The sequence below is a fragment of the Phoxinus phoxinus genome (assembly GCF_949152265.1).
Source record: "Phoxinus phoxinus genome assembly, chromosome: 20".
Lineage (NCBI taxonomy): Eukaryota > Metazoa > Chordata > Actinopteri > Cypriniformes > Leuciscidae > Phoxinus > Phoxinus phoxinus.
In genome coordinates this window covers 31,422,489-31,440,301 of record NC_136895.1, presented here as the reverse complement: position 1 = coordinate 31,440,301, position 17,813 = coordinate 31,422,489, and the positions used below count along the sequence as shown (strand labels likewise).

Below are 17,813 nucleotides of genomic sequence, written 5' to 3'. Positions count from 1 at the left end.
ATTACAATTTTATGATATCCCAAACCTGGGTATATTTTCTTTGCTCTGTGGAAACCAAAAAGAGTTGTTTAACTGAACATACAGGTGTTTTGTTTTGTATGAACAAAAGTGGGAAATCACTTTTCCCGTCAAGGTCCATTTGACAGTAGGTCAGTTGACACCCTTTATTTTGATGACAGTTGAATGAGACAAAAGTTGGGGGATGAGGAGGTGGGAATGGGATTGGGATATGACCCAGGGTACAGTATATTTGAATCGGGTCCTCGTGATTCAACAAGTAGCTTTGTGTAAAGCTCAAAAAGTAAGCTTTTGTTCAAATCATGATACATGTAAGAACTCCTTTGTTTGTATATAGCCAGAAGGCCACCACAGTGTCAAGTTGTGCTGAGGAATGCAAGGTAAGATGACCGTTTGAGGCAGAGCTGTTGAAGGTGGAGACCCAGGTGGAGCTAAAGAGACCGAGAGACACCAAAGGTCCTGGAGATGAGGACAAGCCAAGGTGAAGCCAGGGTGCTGGATGAATTAGGCGGAACCAATGCAACTGAAGACTCAGGTGAAGCTCAATGGAGCCAAAGGGTGGTGGGGACGATTCACAGATAAAGGTCAAGAGTTCATGGCGAAGGCAGAGCAACAAATGGCCAATGCTGATATGGAGGGACAAGGAAGCCCAGTGGAGCTGGAAGGACAATAGTCCCAGGTGGAGCTAAGGGAGCGATGAGCCAAGGTGGAAGCAGAAGGTCGACACAAAAGGGCGGAGAAGTTGAACAGCATAGGAGAACCTGAAGGGATGAATGGAGCCAGCAGAGATAGGGCCAAAAAAATGGGTATCACAGGCAATGGATCAAGAGATGGCCTCCTAGGCCGTGACAAGACAGGCAGAGAGTTAAAAAAAAACAGCCTCCTTGACAGACACGGGACAGGCAGAGAGTTAAAAAAACATAATAAAAAAAAAACAAATGAAGGAACTGATGACAAACAAACTAGAACGTAGTGAGTAACCTAGGAGACAATGAATGAAATGATGGGAAACTGAGAAAAAAAGGGGACAGGTGACAAGATAAACAAACTAAGAGTCCATTAAAGCGAAACTAACTGAACATAAATGTGACCAAAAAAAAAAACATTCCACTTCTGTAGTGTGGTAAAAGCAGCCTGGACTTCTGCTAAAAAAGCCCCTTTTGTATTCAGTAGAAAAAAGACACTAATATGTGTTCGTATCAATTTGTGGGTATATGATGATAGAATTGTCAGTTTTGGATGAACTATTCCTGTAAAGGCTGTATTGTGAGTGCACACAGTCTGTTTGTACACTATCATAGATCCATACTTTCTTTTTACAGTCGGTACAAGAGAGCAAATTCCAGACTGTATTCACCCAAAAAGTAAGTCATAAACTATTGCAATGAAGCCTTCAGTTGATAATAGAATGTTTTTCAATTTTACAATATAATATTTTTGTCGTTGTTTAAGGAAGTGTACATTTGGTACCAAGGCTGAACTGAATCTACTGTCTCTAAATATTGTTTCAGTGACTACTTCTGGAAAAACAAAGCTGAACATTGTGCTGTGTGGATATAATACAACACTCAAGAACACGGTGTCTAAAATATTTAGAGGGACAATAAATAAACAAAAGAAACCTTTCCATCAGAAAGAAAAGAGCAGTGTGTGTGTGAAGAAAGAGGAGAAGATTCATGGACGGCAGATCGCTGTAATAGAGCTTCCAGCTCTCACTCGGCTCTCAGAGGAGGAAGTGATGCGGGAGACTCTCCGCTGTGTGTCTCTCTGTGATCCTGGAGTTCATGCTTTCTTCCTCGTTACTCCTGTTGGTCCACTTACTAATGAAGAAAAAGAAGAAATGGAGAAGATTAAAAGAATATTTAACTCCAGTGAGCACTTCATGGTGCTCTTCACTGCTGATCTCACTGTTGACCAAAGAGCGGCAGATTTTGTAGCATCTGCAGAATCTCAGAGCATCGTGAGTCTCTATGGGAGCTGGTACAGTGTGATGGTGTTAAAGGACCATAGAAACTCCGGACAGGTCTCAAAGATGCTGGATTGTATAGACCCCATTAAGACTGAACCCTATTCACTTCAGATGTATATGAGAGCTCAAGAGAAGAGAGTCAGACTTGAACTAGAGGAGAAACTCAGTGTGAGAGAAAATGTAATCAAAGAGTTGCAGGAGAAGATCAAGACACTGGGTGAGTGGATTCCTTTACTTTTCTGAATAAAGCATATTTGTGAGAATACAGTAATAAGCTTATAAGTCAAGTCACCTTCATTTATATAGCACTTTTAACAGTATGGATTGTTTCAAAGCAGCTTTACAATGATAATAGAATTTACCGTAACAGCAAAGTTATGAAGATCATTAGTTATTAACTTAGGGGCCGCTAACATGACACCGTTCTAACAGAAAACCCTTAACGCGCTCCGGCTGCCCATCCACACAAAAAAAGTGCCTGGTGTCTCGAGAACGCACTCCTTGAAATAGGTTCGAAGGTGCAAACGATTATCCTTTTTCTCTGCGCAAACCTCAGAAACGCAAACCTGCGAAAATATGTTATTTAATATATATGTGCGCAGTCGTGTAGTCCTTCTTCACAAATCAACCCTCAACAAACTACTTGTTTGGCCTTAAAAATGTATAATTAAAAAAAAAAAATAATAATTTGTTGCATCTGCGTAGCCATGCGAACCGAAATTTTCCCGACAACGGTTTATCTGTACAGAGGTAAAAGAAAGGAGGCCTTCACAGGGGAGAGACTAGTTGGCGCAGGTCCTTCATCAGATCTGGATACGGCCTGGATCCGGCGGAGTGCGGTAAACCTCGGGATAAACAGAGAGACTAATATTAGCGTAGACGCCATCCTTCTTATGATGTAACAAGTACATCAGGATTTATGGGAAGTGTTCCCAGTTCCAGTTGACCTAAGCTATGCAGCCTAACATTGAGTTATAGAAGTCTATAATGTGTTATGTGTATGCTAGGCCGAAGAGATGTGTTTTTAGTCTAGCTTTGAACTGGCAGAGTGTGTCTGCTTCCCGGACAATGGTAGGAAGACTGTTCCAGAGTTTTGGTGCTAAGTAGGAAAAGGATCTACCGCCAGCAGTCGATTTTGATATTCTAGGTATTATTAACTGGCCGGAATTTTGTGATCGCAATAAACGTGAAGGACTATAGTGTGTTATGAGCTCACTCAAGTACTGCGGAGCTAAACCATTTAGTGCTTTGTAAGTGATCAGCAATATTTTAAAATGTATACGATGTTTAATAGGCAGCCAATGCAGTGTTGACAGAACGGGGCTAATATGGTCATACTTCCTGGTTCTAGTAAGAACTCGAGCTGCTGCGTTTTGAACTAGCTGTAGTTTGTTTATTAAGCGTGCAGGGCAACCACCCAGTAGAGCATTACAATAATCTAGCCTTGAGGTCATAAACGCATGAACTAATTGTTCTGCATTATTCATTGAGAGCATATGACGTAATTTAGATACATTTTTAAGATGAAAAAATGTGGTTTTACATTTACTAGACACGTGACTTTCAAATGAAAGATTGATATCAAAGAGCACACCCAGGTTCCTAACCGACGACAAAGACTTAACAGAGGAGCCATTAATTGTTAGACAGTATTCTAGGTTATTACGTGAGGACGTTTTTTTGTCCAATAATTAGAATCTCTATTTTTTCAGAATTAAGTAGTAGGAAATTGCAAGTGGTCCAGTTTTTTATATCTGCTATGCATTCCGTTAGTTTTGTGAATTGGTAAGTTTCACCAGGGCGTGAAGAAATATAGAGCTGAGGATCATCAGCATAACAGTGAAAACTAATGCCATGCTTCCTAATGATATCTTCTAAGGGTAGCATGTACAGAGTGAACAGCAGCGGTCCTAGTACTGAGCCTTGTGGTACGCCATACTGAACTTGTGATTGATAAGACATCTCTTCATTTACTGCTACAAACTGATAACGGTCAGATAAGTATGATTTAAACCATGCTAGTGCAATTCCACTAATGCCAACATAATTTTCAAGTCTATTTAAAAGGATGTTGTGGTTGATAGTGTCAAATGCAGCACTAAGATTGAGTAACACTAATAGAGAGATACAACCACGATCGGATGATAAGAGCAAATCATTTGTGACTCTAACGAGAGCTGTCTCGGTACTATGGTACGGTCTTAATCCGGACTGAAAATCCTCGCAGATATCATTTCTTTCAAGAAAGGAACACAGTTGTGAGGATACTGCTTTTTCTAATATCTTTGACAGAAAAGGCAGATTAGAGATCGGCCTGTAATTGACTAATTTTGTAGGATCAAGTTGCAGTTTTTTAACAAGCGGTTTAATGATAGCCAGCTTAAAGGTTTTTGGTACGTATCCTAGAGACAAAGATGAATTAATGACATTAAGAAGAGGATCTATGACATCTGGAAGCATCTCTTTCAGCAGCTTAGTCGATATAGGGTCTAACAAACACATTGTCGATTTAGATGATTTGACGAGTTTGCAAAATTCTTCCTCTCCTATAGCAACAAATGAATAAAAATTTTCCTCAGGGAGACTACAATGCACTTCCTGATGCGATACTGTATTTGACGGTTGCATAGTTATAATTTTGCCCCTGATATTATCGATCTTATAAGTGAAGAAGTTCATAAAGTCATTACTGCTGTGCTGCTTGGAAACTTCTGGGCTTGAAGCTTTCTTTTTCGTTAGTTTAGCCACTGTTTCAAATAAATACCTAGGATTATGTTTATTTTCTTCTAATAGGGTTGAAAAATAAGCAGATCTAGCAGCTTTTAAAGCCTCTCTGTAAGCAATCGAGCTCTCCTTCCATGAAATCCGAAACACCTCTAGTTTTGTTTTCTTCCAGTTGCGCTCCATTTTTCTGGCTGCTCTCTTAAGGGCCGAGTGTGTGTGTGTGAGTGTGTGTGTGTGAGTGTGCTCGTTGTGCCACGGCGTTGGACTATGTTCTTTTATCTTCTTTAAGCGCAGCGGAGCAACTGTGTCTAAAGTGCTGCAAAAGAGAGAGTTAAAAGTTTCTGTTGCAATATCAAGTTCTTTTAAGCTATCCGGGATGCTGAGATGATGAAACTGATTAGGAAGATTATTGATAAAGCAATCTTTAGTGGCAGAAGTGATCGGTCTAACATATTTATAACACGGAGTCGGCTTTGCAGCCTTGGCTGAATGTAATTTACACGAGACTAGATAATGATCTGAGATGTCATCGCTCTGCTGCAGTATTTCAACGGCATCAACATCTATTCCATGTGATAGTATTAGATCTAGAGTATGATTACGACAATGAGTCGGTCCTGACACGTGTTGTCTAACTCCAACTGAGTTTATAATGTCTTTAAATGCCAATCCCAATGCATCTTTTTCATTATCTATGTGTATATTAAAATCACCAACAATTAGTACTTTATCTGCAGCCAATACTAATTCTGATAGAAAGTCCGCAAATTCTTTGATAAAGTCTGTATGGTGCCCTGGTGGCCTGTATACAGTAGCCAGCAGAATTTTCAAACGTGATTTATCGTTTACACTATATATTTTTACATTAAGCACCAACACTTCAAAATAATTATATTTACAACTAGATTTCTTAGTGGTTTTGAAAATATTACTATAAATTACAGCAACACCTCCTCCTCTGCGTTTCAGACGAGGTTCATGTTTATAACCGTAATCTTGTGGGGTTGACTCATTTAAAGCAATGTAATCGTTTGGTTTTAGCCAGGTTTCTGTTAAACACAGCACATCTAGGTTATAATCTGTAATCATATCATTAACTATTAGCGCTTTTGAAGTAAGAGATTGAATATTCAGCAACCCAAGCTTTATCATTTGCTCATCCGTATTATATCTGTTTTTTATTTGTTGAACATCAATTACATTTTTAACCTTAGATGGGTTTGGAATTTTTTTTGTTTCCTAATTCGGGGAACAGACACAGTCTCTATATGATGATATCTTGGTGAAAGAGGCTCTATGTGATGATATCTTGGTGAAAGAGGCTCTATATGATGATATCTTGGTGAAAGAGGCTCTATGTGATGATATATGATGATATCTAGGTGAAAGAGTCTCTATATGATGATATCTAGGTGAAAGAGTCTCTATATGATGATATCTAGGTGAAAGAGGCTCTATGTGATGATATCTAGGTGAAAGAGGCTCTATGTGATGATATCTAGGTGAAAGAGGCTCTATGTGATGATATCTAGGTGAAAGAGGCTCTATATGATGATATCTAGGTGAAAGAGGCTCTATGTGATGGGATTTATCTGACCTTGGTGACGTGAGGCCGCTAGCAGACGGTCGGTTAAGCCAGTCTGTCTGCTTCCTGACCTGAGGCCCAGATTGTCATGTTTTATCTCTAAGACTATGAGCCAAATTACTAGAGAGAAGAGCAGCACCATCCCAGGAGGGATGAATACCATCTCTGGTCAACAGGTCAGGTTTGCCCCAAAAACTTTTCCAATTGTCTATGAATTCTATATTATTTCGTGGACACCACCCAGACAGCCAGCCATTGAGTGAACACAATCTACTAACTATCTCATCACTCCGGCGAACAGGAAGGGGGCCAGAGCAAATTACAGTGCTTGACATCGTACTTGCAAGTTCACACACCTCTTTAACATTAATTTTGGTGATCTCCGACTGGCGGAGTCGAACATCATTAGTGCCGACGTGAATAATAATCTTAGAGAATTTACGTTTAGCATTAGCCAGCACTTTTCAATTTGCTTTGATGTCAGGCGCTCTGGCTCCCGGCAAACATGTGACTATGGTGGCTGGTGTCTCTATTTTCACGTTCTGTGTGATCGAATCACCAATAACTAGGGCACAATCAGAATAATTCTCAGTGGGTGTTTCACTGAGCGGGGCAAATCGATTTGTTATCGGAACGGAAAAGTGTTTTTTTGATCCGCGACTAGAGCGATCTCTCACTGTCACCCATCTGCCCTGCTGCACGGGCTCTACTTCAGCCGGAACCGACTCATGTAAAGAGTTCACTAGGCTAGGCGCATCCAAAATAGTATCTAAAGCTCTAGCACTCTTCTTACTATTCTCGATTAAAGTTTGGATGCGTGTCTCTAGTTCTGAAATCTTCTCCGTCAGCCTGACTGTCTCCTTGCATTTATCACATATAAATCCTATATTACCGACAGAGAAGGCTATGGTAAACATGTGACATGAAGTGCAGGTGACAATAACAGGAGAAGACATTACTCACCGTGTTTGTTGACTGATTCTTACTCACCTGGGCTTTTATGAACTCAAAGGCGCGGGCGCGCAAGTGAAAAATAAATAACTGAGCGCACGGGTGGTGCGTTAACAGGCTAGCGAGTTACTAGCGTGTTGTGCTAACTATAACGGAAGCTAGCAATGTCAGGTTAATCTGAGATGTTGGGTAAGCTGTATTTAGTAGCATAAACAACTAGAAATGATAGTAAATGATGGTTCAAAGCAGAAAGAAATACGAAGCTAATACGAGGCTTAGATGGAGCTTACAGCGTCGAAGCAAACAAACTCACAGCAGCAGCAGACAGTCACAGTGAGGCAGACAGGAGCGGCACAGCTCGCCCACTGCGTCAGGGGAGAGACCCTGCCCCTGATCCAAATCCTTCAGCAGGTCGGCTTGGTATGCCATAGCCCCATAACACCCAACAGCTCATCATACGCGGGGCAGGTGAGAAAAAATATTTCTCAATAGTTCTGCTATTTTGAACACAATTTAGAATGGAATTATAATGCACCAAGCAATCTTCACTGTAGTCAAAACATTAAAACATAGCATGCCACAGGAAGTGTGTTCAAAAGCAGCGCATCCCCCACAAATATTTCTGTTTAAATTCCTAAAGAAAATTGTAACGTCTGGACAATTTTAATGAAATTCAATGTTTAACTCCATTAATGAGAGTGGCAAATTAAATGTAAATGTGTATATCACGTATATCACAAGAATTGTTCTGTTTATTTAATTACTTTGCTTACTCCAGTAAAAGAGTGCGTACGCATGGTCTGGAGTGTCCGTATGGTGCGCACATATTTACGCCTAGTTGACTTTTTTATAAATTGGGTGCACTAATTTCTATGCCCATTTTGTGCGTATGCAACGTTTATACATCAGGCCCCAGATATTTGCTTCTGTCACTTGTTTCTGCTCCTCCTTGCCTGTGTTTTGAACCAGAGGTTACATTCTGATTCAGAATATAATATTGTAATAGCGCCCTCTACAGTGAGAACATGGATAGCTGGATCATTCCATTTTTGGTGGGGAAGTGTTGTGTCATTAATGACAAAACTGTCTGTCAATGGCAGGGAAAGAGTGAAGCTGCATGTTCGGTCTCATTGTCCAACTGCTTTGCATTGTCCAATATTTCGTATGGGGGTTGTTCTTCTCCAAGTAGTTCACCAAGCCTTTTGTTTTTACTCACTTTGTTACTCATTGATACAATAAATGGCGTGCTGCTGTATCTACCACAACTTGGACCATTGCATTGGACTGAGATTCAAAATTCAATGTGCTGCATAACTAAATCATATCAACAGAAATGGTTACTGTGCCAATATTTACAGTAGCATGCAAAAGTTTGGGCACCCCATGTCAAAATTTCTGTTTCTGTCAATTACATTACAGTTATGATTACGGTAATTACGACATGATGCAAATGCAGAATTAATCTAACTTTAAAGCTGAAACCACATTGTTAACCTAGTTTATTCCTTTGACAGTTCCAGAGGGTGTGAAGCTGAATCTGGCTCTGTGTGGGAGTGACAGAAGATTAAAATCCTTCATATCAAACCTGATCCTGAACCCGGCAGACAGAAGACCTGAGCTCAGCTCAGAGTGTGTGAGGAGAGACGTGGAGCTTCATGGACGTCTGGTGTCTCTGGTGGAGCTTCCAGCGCTGATCAACACTCAGATCTCAGAGGAGGAAGTGATGCGTCAGACTCTCCGCTGTGTGTCTCTCTGTGATCCTGGAGTTCATGTTTTCATCCTCGTCATTCCTGATGGTCCACTTAATAATGAAGACAGAGCAGAAATGGACACAATCCAGAAGATATTCAGCTCAAGAATCAACAAACACACCATGATCTTCGTATACCAGGATTCAGAGGACAGGACAGCAGAGCTTAATGAAGAAACACAGTCTGTCATTGAGAGTTTTGGAGGACGACATCATGTCATTGGCCCCGACACACAAGTGTCCGTGTTAATGGAGAAACTAGAGCAGACGGTTGAGGCAAATAATGGTGATTGTTTCTCCTCAGAGACATTGATGGATGCACAGATGGAAAAACTGCAGAAATTCGAAGAAATGAAGAAGAGAATCCATTCATTACAGACATGGTTTCAGTTAAAAGGTAATGATCAGAAAATCTGCTTAATTTTCACTTTTTATGATTGCAAAAGTCTACACAGATTTGTGAGAAAAAAAACATATGCAGAGTTCAGAAAAAATAATATAATTAGCACATTTTCTTGGCAATCTTCCCTTGAAATTCAATATATTGTTTTTATGTGATCTATCTTTAGATTCAAGAGAAAGTGAGGATGAAGTGAGGATTGTGCTGCTGGGAAAAACTGGAGTTGGGAAAAGTGCAACTGGAAACACCATCTTAGGAAGAGACGAGTTTAGAGCAGTAACTGCTCATGAATCAGTTACTAAAGAGTGTGAGAAAGTAACGTGTAAAATCAACGTCAGACATGTTACTGTGATCGACACTCCAGGAGTGTTTGACACTGAACTTACTAATGAGGAAATCCAGAGAGAAATCAGCAACTGCATCCCCATGATCCTGCCTGGACCACATGTGTTCATCATTGTGCTCAGTCTAGCACAACGATTCACTCAAGAAGAAGCAACATCAGTGAAGATCATCCAACAGACGTTTGGTGAAAACTCTTTAATGTACACCATGGTGCTCTTCACCGGAGGAGATCGTTTGAATAACATTACCATTGAAGAGTTTCTGGGAAAACCTGGATCTCCTTTGATGAAGCTGATTGAAGCGTGTGGAAACAGATATCATGTGTTTAATAATAATCAGACTGGAGACCGAACACAAGTGTCTAAACTACTGGAGAAAATAGACAACATGGTGAAAGTAAATGGAGACAGTTACTACTCATGTAAGATGTTCAGAGAGATGGAAACAAAGAAAAGAGAAGAGGAATTTAGAGAGAGAGAAGAACAATATAAAAGATCCATTAAAGAAAGAGAGGAACGAGAAAGAGAAATGCAAGAGAAGATTAAGACAGAACGAGAGGACTGGGAGAAACAGAAACAACATGAAAAACAAATGAGAGAAGAAGAGGATGAGAGAAGGAGAAAGAAAGAACAGTCAATGTGGGATGAATATAGTCAGAGAGAAGAACGATATAAAACCGAGATGAAAAGAGAACGACAGGAATGGGAGAGACAAAAACAAGAAGAGAATGTGAGAAGGAGAAAGATAGATCAGGAAACATGGGATGAATATTATGAGAAACTTAAACAAGAGATAGACAGAAGACATGCAGAGAGAGAAGTTCTTCAGTCCAAATATGAAGAAGAGAAAAAGAGAATGAAGATGATGATGGAGGAAGAAAGGCAATACATAGAAGATCAAGAAAGAGAGATGCGAGAGGAGATGAAGAGAGAACGAGAGGAATGGGAGAGACAGAAACAAGAGGAAAGAAAAGATGAAGAGGAGAACAAAACAAATAGATTGAATCAACTTTATATGGGAACTCCAGAGGGTCAGGACACAAATAGTAAGTCAAAATGATAACCAGCAGTTTTGAAATTATTATGCCAAAATATAAATATTTGGGTTTAAACAATACTCTGCTAATCACTATGATTTGCTTCTCAACAGTTTATATGTTTGCTATATTGTTGAGTAAATATTTCACTGTTGGCACATCAAGAATCATTCATCAGTCACAACAAAGAGCAATTAGAAGTCTATGTCAGATTATTTTACAGTGTAGCCACCATCATCTAAAAAAAATAAAGTAAGTTTGGGAGCAGTGGCGGCAGGTCAATAGGAGACTCTGGGGAGCCACTTCTCCAAGTTAGCCAGAGAAGCCAGCCATGTTTTGGAGTTCACCCCGGTGAACAAGAGGGTCGCTTCCCTGTGCCTTCGGGTCGGGGACAGAGTCTCTGGGAGGGGTGCTGGAAAGTGCTCCGACTGGGGACTCCGTCGTTCTACTGGGGGACTTCAACGCCCATGTGGGCAGCGACAGTGACACCTGGAGGGGAGTGATTGGGAGGAACGGCCCCCCTGATCTGAACCCGAGCGGTGTTCAGTTGTTGGACTTCTGTGCCAGTTACGGTTTGTCCATATCGAACACCATGTTCAAGCATAAGGGTGTCCATCAGTGCATGTGGCACCAGGACACCCTAGGCCGTAGGTCGATGATCGACTTTGTGGTCTTTTTATCTGACCTCCGGCCGTATGTCTTGGACACTCGGGTGAAGAGAGGGGCGGAGCTGTCAACTGATCACCACCTGGTGGTGAGTTGGATCCGATGGCGGAAGAGGAAGCTGAACAGACTCGGCAGACCCAAGCGTACTGTAAGGGTCTGCTGGGAACGTTTGGCCGAGTCTCCTGTCAGAGAGATCTTCAATTCCCACCTCCGGCGGAGCTTCGACCGGATCCCGAGGGAGGTTGGAGATATTGAGTCCAAGTGGACCATGTTCTCCACCTCCATTGTCGAAGCGGCCGCTCGGAGCTGTGGCCGTAAGGTCTCCGGTGCCTGACGAGGCGGCAATCCCCGAACCCGGTGGTAGACACCGGAAGTAAGGGATGGCGTCAGGCTGAAGAAGGAGTCCTATCGGGCCTGGCTGGCTTGTGGGACTCCTGAGGCAGCTGACGGGTACCGGCAGGCCAAGCGAACTGCAGCCCGGGTGGTTGTGGAGGCAAAAAAATCGCGCCTGGGAGGAGTTCGGTGAGGCCATGGAGAAGGCGGAGGGAAGCAGTGCCCTATCAATACTGTCTACAGTGGAGGTGGGCAGCTGTTGACCTCAACTGAGGATGTCGTCGGACGGTGGTAGGAATACTTTGAGGATCTCCTCAATCCCACCGACACGTCTTCCATTGAGGAAGTTGAGGCTGAGGGCTCAGAGGTGGACTCGTCCATCACCCAAGCTGAAGTCACGAGGTTGTCAAGAAACTCCTCTGTGGCAAGGCACCGGGGGTGGATGAGATCCGCCCTGAGTACCTGGATGTTGTGGATGTCTCTGGATGTTGTGGGGCTGTCTTGTCTGACACGAATCTGCAGCATCGCGTGGCGGTCGGGGACAGTACCTCTGGGATGGCAGACCGGGGTGGTGGTCCCTCTTTTTAAGAAGGGGGACCGGAGGGTGTATTCCAACTACAGGGGGATCACACTTCTCAGCCTCCCTTGGGAAAGTCTATGCTAGGGTACTGGAGAGGAGAATTTGGCCGATAGTAGAACCTCGGATTCAGGAGGAACAGAATTTGGACAGAATTTTTAGGCGCAGCACGGGGCCGGAGGGTATCAGGTTTGGAGACCACACAATTGATGAGCTTTCTCCGCAGGGTGGCTGGGCGATCCCTTAGAGATAGGGTGAGGAGCTCGGTCACTCGGGAGGAGCTCAGAGTAGAGCCGCTGCTCCTCCACATCGAGAGGGGTCAGCTGAGGTGGCTCGGGCATCTGTTCCGGATGCCTTCCTGGGGAGGTGTTCCGGGCACGTCCCACCAGGAGGAGACCCCGGGGAAGACCTAGGACACGCTGGGGGGATTATATCTTCCGGCTGGCCTGGGAACGGAAGAGCTGGAGGATGTGTCTAGGGAGAGGAAAGTCTGGGCGTCTCTGCTTAGACTGCTGCCCTTGCGGGCCCAGCCCCGGATAAGCTGAAGAAGATGGATGATATCACTGTTCTTGGGATGATTTAAAAAATCTATCAAGACCATTTAATTGAAATGACCCATTCCAAATTTCGTAATGATACGCTAATGCATTTATAAAATACAGCATTTTACAACAAAATTCAAACTGCCCAAAATGGCTGTAATGTTCAACTTGGTATGCCACCCACAGATGTGGCCTGGATCTTCGTTGACACTATGGCTACATTCACACTGTCACTCCAAATCTGATTATTTGTATATCCAATTGGAATCTGAATCTCAAATTATTGACATTCGCAACTGTTCAGATCCGATATGTGTGTCCATGCATGTCTTTCGTTTTCTGGATGGAGAAAACACGGAGGGGTTTGCAATCGAGATGTGGTCTTATTACATTTTACAACATTACAATGTGTAGCACCCTTGTTGGTTTAATACGTCTTCTGAGGCAGCAGCAGAACCCTAGGAGGCTGGTATGTGTGACTGTCGTCTCCATCAGTTTACAAACATGTCTCCATTATATTGTCATTTTCTGCTCATCCGGCACTTTGGAAAAACGCAGCCTGGTTTTGGTAGCAACTTTCAGCATATTTCCTATAACAACGTCTGACGTTTACATTTTACGTGGCATGAGAAATTCACAAAAACCATGCAAAATCCCATCAGAGCGGTCAGACTGAAACGGATTTCCAGAAATTCTATTTGAATAATCGAATACTCTTTCATTATCTTGAATCGCCATAAGGAATTTTATTTCTAGCCCTCATGGTTCAAAAGTTATTAGCATAAATGATTGAAACTTTGGATAGTTGGTGGCACTAGAGAGATTGAGTTAGAGACTCACAATTTGCTGTGGTTAATATTTGGATTGTCCTCTGTATGTGATTGTGTACCTAATTTCATAAATCTTTACTATACAGTTCTATGGGTTGCCATAGAGTCATTGGTAGAAGAGGAAGAAAAATAATGTATACAATAGGTGCCTACTCAGTGCTTGGCCCCTAATAATAATAATCAACATTAATATTCAGGGAAGACAGTACATTTTATCTACTGGTGGTGGTAAGGGACCTGGATAACGGATTGGGGTGATGACCCAAAAAACATTGAGGACCACTGAGATAAACTGTTGCAAATTGTTTCAATTTTAGGTTAGAGTTTAACATGTTGCTCAGGGTCCCAAATGTAATTAATTGTTGTTAATCTCTAAACTCTATCATTGTCATTTTCAGATGAAGAAGATCCAGGATGTTTGAGAATCGTGCTGTTTGGGAGGACAGGAAATGGAAAGAGTGCCACAGGAAACACTATCCTCGGAAACAATGAGTTTTGCAGTAAAGACAGTAAAGCTTTGGTGACCACACTGGGAGTTGTTGAAGTTGATGGTAAATCCGTAGCTGTTGTTGATACTCCAGGACTCTTTGACATGACACTGTCAAAAGAACAAGTGGAGGCAGAAATAATGGAGTGTATTTCACTGTCCGCACCTGGGCCTCATGTGTTCATCATTGTGTTGAGTTTGGGAGAAATCACTCAAGAGGAGAGAGACACTTTAGACATGATAAAGATGATCTTTGGTCCAAAAGCAGCAAAGTTCAGCATTGTTCTCTTCACTAAAGGAGATGCTCTGAAAAAACAAACAATTGAACAATATGTTGAGAAAACTAAAAATGAGGAACTCAAGAAACTGATCACAGAATGTGGAGACAGATTCCTGGCTTTTAACAACAGAGAAACTCAAGATCGGACGCAAGTTACTGCGCTGTTAAACATGATAGAAGAGGTGAAGGAATCTAATGAGGGCCGATACTTCACTAATGAGATGTTTGAGGAGGCAGCGATCTCCATTGAAAACAGAAGAGAAATGCTACAAGAGATTGAAAAAGAAAATCAGGATATAGTTGAAGAATTAGAAGCCAAGCATGACCTGGAAGTCAAACGAATGACAAAGAGACTGGAGGAAAAGAAACAAAAGATAGATGATGTGAGAGTGAGTCTGGAGAACAAGTTCAGAAGAAAAGAGGAAACACTGAGGAGAGAGTTTGAGGAGAAAGAAAAATCTGAACAGGAGAAACGAGAGGAGGAGGAGGATCGGGAACGATCAGAAGAGGAAGAACAGCGAAGAGCTGAATATGATCAAAAAATAGATGAGATGAAGAGAGAGATTAAAAAGCAGAGATTACAGTATGAAAAACAGCTAAAAGAAAGTGATAAGGAGAAGAAAAAGAGAGAAGAAGATTATAAACAAGATCAAGAAAAGATGAAAACTGAGCAGGAAAACATCATGGCAGAGTTAAGAAGAAAACAGGATGAGGAGATAAATAAGAGAGATTTAGAGAAACAAACGAGGAAGGAACAAGAAGAGAAAGAGAGAGAAGAATGGAAGAGAAAAATAAGAGAGGCTGAAGATGACAAAAAATCAATAAAGATTCAAGAGGAAATTAAACGACAGCAGAGAGAATGGGAGAAAGAGAAGGAACTACAGATGAGAGAACGAGAGGAAGAGGAAAGAGAGATAAAAGAGAAACACGAGGAACAACTGAGAGAAAAACAGGAAAAACTGGAGAAAATGAGAAAGAGATTTGAAACTGAAAGAGAAGAAGAAAGACATAGTATAGAGGAGGAGAAACAGAAACTGAGAAAAGTGAAAGATCAGATAGAGAACGAATACAAAGAAGAGAGAAATGAAATGAAAAGCCATTATGAGCAGCTGGAGCAAGAGAGAAAAGAGGAGTGGAAGAGGAGAAAACAAGAGGATAAAGAGAGACGAGAGGAGAAGAGGAAGAGATGGGAGAAAATGATGGAAGATCTGAAACAAGAGCTAGAGGTGGAGATCAGGAGAAGACAAGAAAAAGAGTGTGATGAAATGAAACAGAAACATGAAGAGGAAGACAGAAAAATAGAGCAATTGAATGATTTCAGAAAGAGAAAAGATCAGTTCAAGGAAAAGCTTGAACAACTATATGAAGTGAAAAGGTTACAAAAGGAGCTGAAAGAAAAATGGTGTCTTGTCATGTAATGTTTTGAACATTATGGATGAGCCAGATATTACGGCACTTGTCTTTTGAAGTATGTGAAGGGGTGCTACAGTAGCAGATTTGAATTCCTGAACTAAAGTAATCATACAAAATTAGTTTTCTACTGGCACATTTTAAAACATGATGGGCCTCATTTATGAAATGAACGTATGACGGGCAAAACTTGTCATTTATCAATATGGACGTGAGCGGTGGCTAAAAGATCAGATCTTACGTCAGGGGCCTCATGTATAAAACCTTACATAGATTTCACCCTAAAAGTGTGTGTACACACAAAAGCTAGATTTTGCTTTGCATACAGTCTAATCTAAAACAGTTTTCAGATTTAAAATAAAAAACAGATCCTGCGCAAAATTTCCTTTATAAAACCCAGTCAGCTGAAGATGTGCGTACCTGAATCTCCACACCGTCTCCTCTCCGTGAAAAACATATATGGAGCTTACAACGCATACTATTACTGTGCATAACGTGATATCATGTTCAACATAAGGCATTAGGAAAAAAATGTGCCGTCACATTACATTGCCAAAAAATCTATATGTTTTCTTGTTTTTTATTTGAATAAATAAATAAAGATTGTATCAAAAATATTACAGAGAAACATTTTCAGGGAAGAGTTATTCTCAACCTTTTCCACTGACCAAATTGTATTTTTAATTGCTTTGAGCAAATCAAATTTATGCAGTTTTGCCTATAATGTAAACATATATTTTAGGATGTTTATATGTTTTTAATGGAAACGTTTTTAAAATAAAACGTGCGTATTTTACCGTTTCCTCCAAACTCTGTCTTTCAAATACAGTGGTATCATAATATTGGGAAGACCATGAAAGGGGTGATCAGTAGGCTACTGTCTGTCTGTCTGTACACAACTCACATAGCACACCTGCGTACACTAGAGTTTGTACAGTACTGTAATGTCATTGGACCGATTCAAACCAGCCAATGGAGCGTTCGATCAGCCAGTGTCTGTCATTATTATACCATCTATGTTGCTGCTAGCTCATCTGCTTGGATGGAGTCAAGTGTGCATCACTGATCATTGTTCTCATGAGAAAATATTTTTTTAGAACATGAGTTCTGCTATTTTGAACACAATTAGAGTTGAATAATCATGTGCAATCTTCAGTGTAGTCAAAACATTAAAACACAGCATGCCACAGGAAGTGTGTTCAAAAGCAGCGCATCCACTACAAATATTTGTTTAAATTAGCCTAATATAAAAAAAATTGTAAACAGAGTTTAAATTACTCTGCTTACTTCACATCACTTCGTTCACTCCAGTAAAAGAGTGTGTACGCATGCAGCAGAAGATGTCCGTATGGTGCGCACATATTTATGCCTAGTTTATTTTTTATAAATCCCGATATGTGCATGGAAAATTGCAATACATTTTCATGCCTTTTTTGTGCGTACACAACGTTTATACATCAGGCCCCAGGGGCCTCATTTATAACCGCACGTCGCACAGAACCGTACGCATCTTCACATGCATACGTTATGATTTATAAAAACAAACTTGCCGGGAGAATGTGTAAGTACATCTGTAAGTCACTCTGATCCTGCGTACGAACATCACCGATGTTGATCTGAGGGACTGATGAAGGAAAACCACTTTTCATACAATTATATTAAGTCCTAAATACAGTCAGTGATATTCACAATAAAAGAATTTAAATACATTTTTTTTAAATATATAAAAGAATGATTTAAACTATATATACATTTAGATTATATGCCATTCTCATTAATAGAGTTAAGTACTTAAGTTACATGAAATCATTACAGAGAAGTAAAAAATTTGAATAAATAGACATTTAAGTGGATGCGATGCTTTTAACACTTTTCCTGTGGCATGTTTTAATGTTAGCTCAGCACATGAT

The 17,813-nt window shown here is 41.0% G+C and overlaps 1 protein-coding gene across 1 annotated transcript in view; it reads left to right on the top strand.

Annotated features, from left to right (window-relative positions):
• LOC306988520 (uncharacterized protein) overlaps nucleotides 1-17,145 on the top strand; it is a 37,929-nt gene extending 20,784 nt beyond the window's left edge. The window contains exons 3-7 of the mRNA XM_079593572.1: nucleotides 1,341-1,382; nucleotides 1,530-2,204; nucleotides 8,762-9,394; nucleotides 9,567-10,787; nucleotides 14,125-17,145. Coding sequence (XP_079449698.1) covers nucleotides 1,341-1,382; nucleotides 1,530-2,204; nucleotides 8,762-9,394; nucleotides 9,567-10,787; nucleotides 14,125-15,911 — 4,358 coding nt within the window. The 3' untranslated portion in view covers nucleotides 15,912-17,145. The remainder of the gene's footprint in view (nucleotides 1-1,340; nucleotides 1,383-1,529; nucleotides 2,205-8,761; nucleotides 9,395-9,566; nucleotides 10,788-14,124) is intronic.
• The last annotated feature ends 668 nt before the right edge of the window (nucleotides 17,146-17,813 follow it).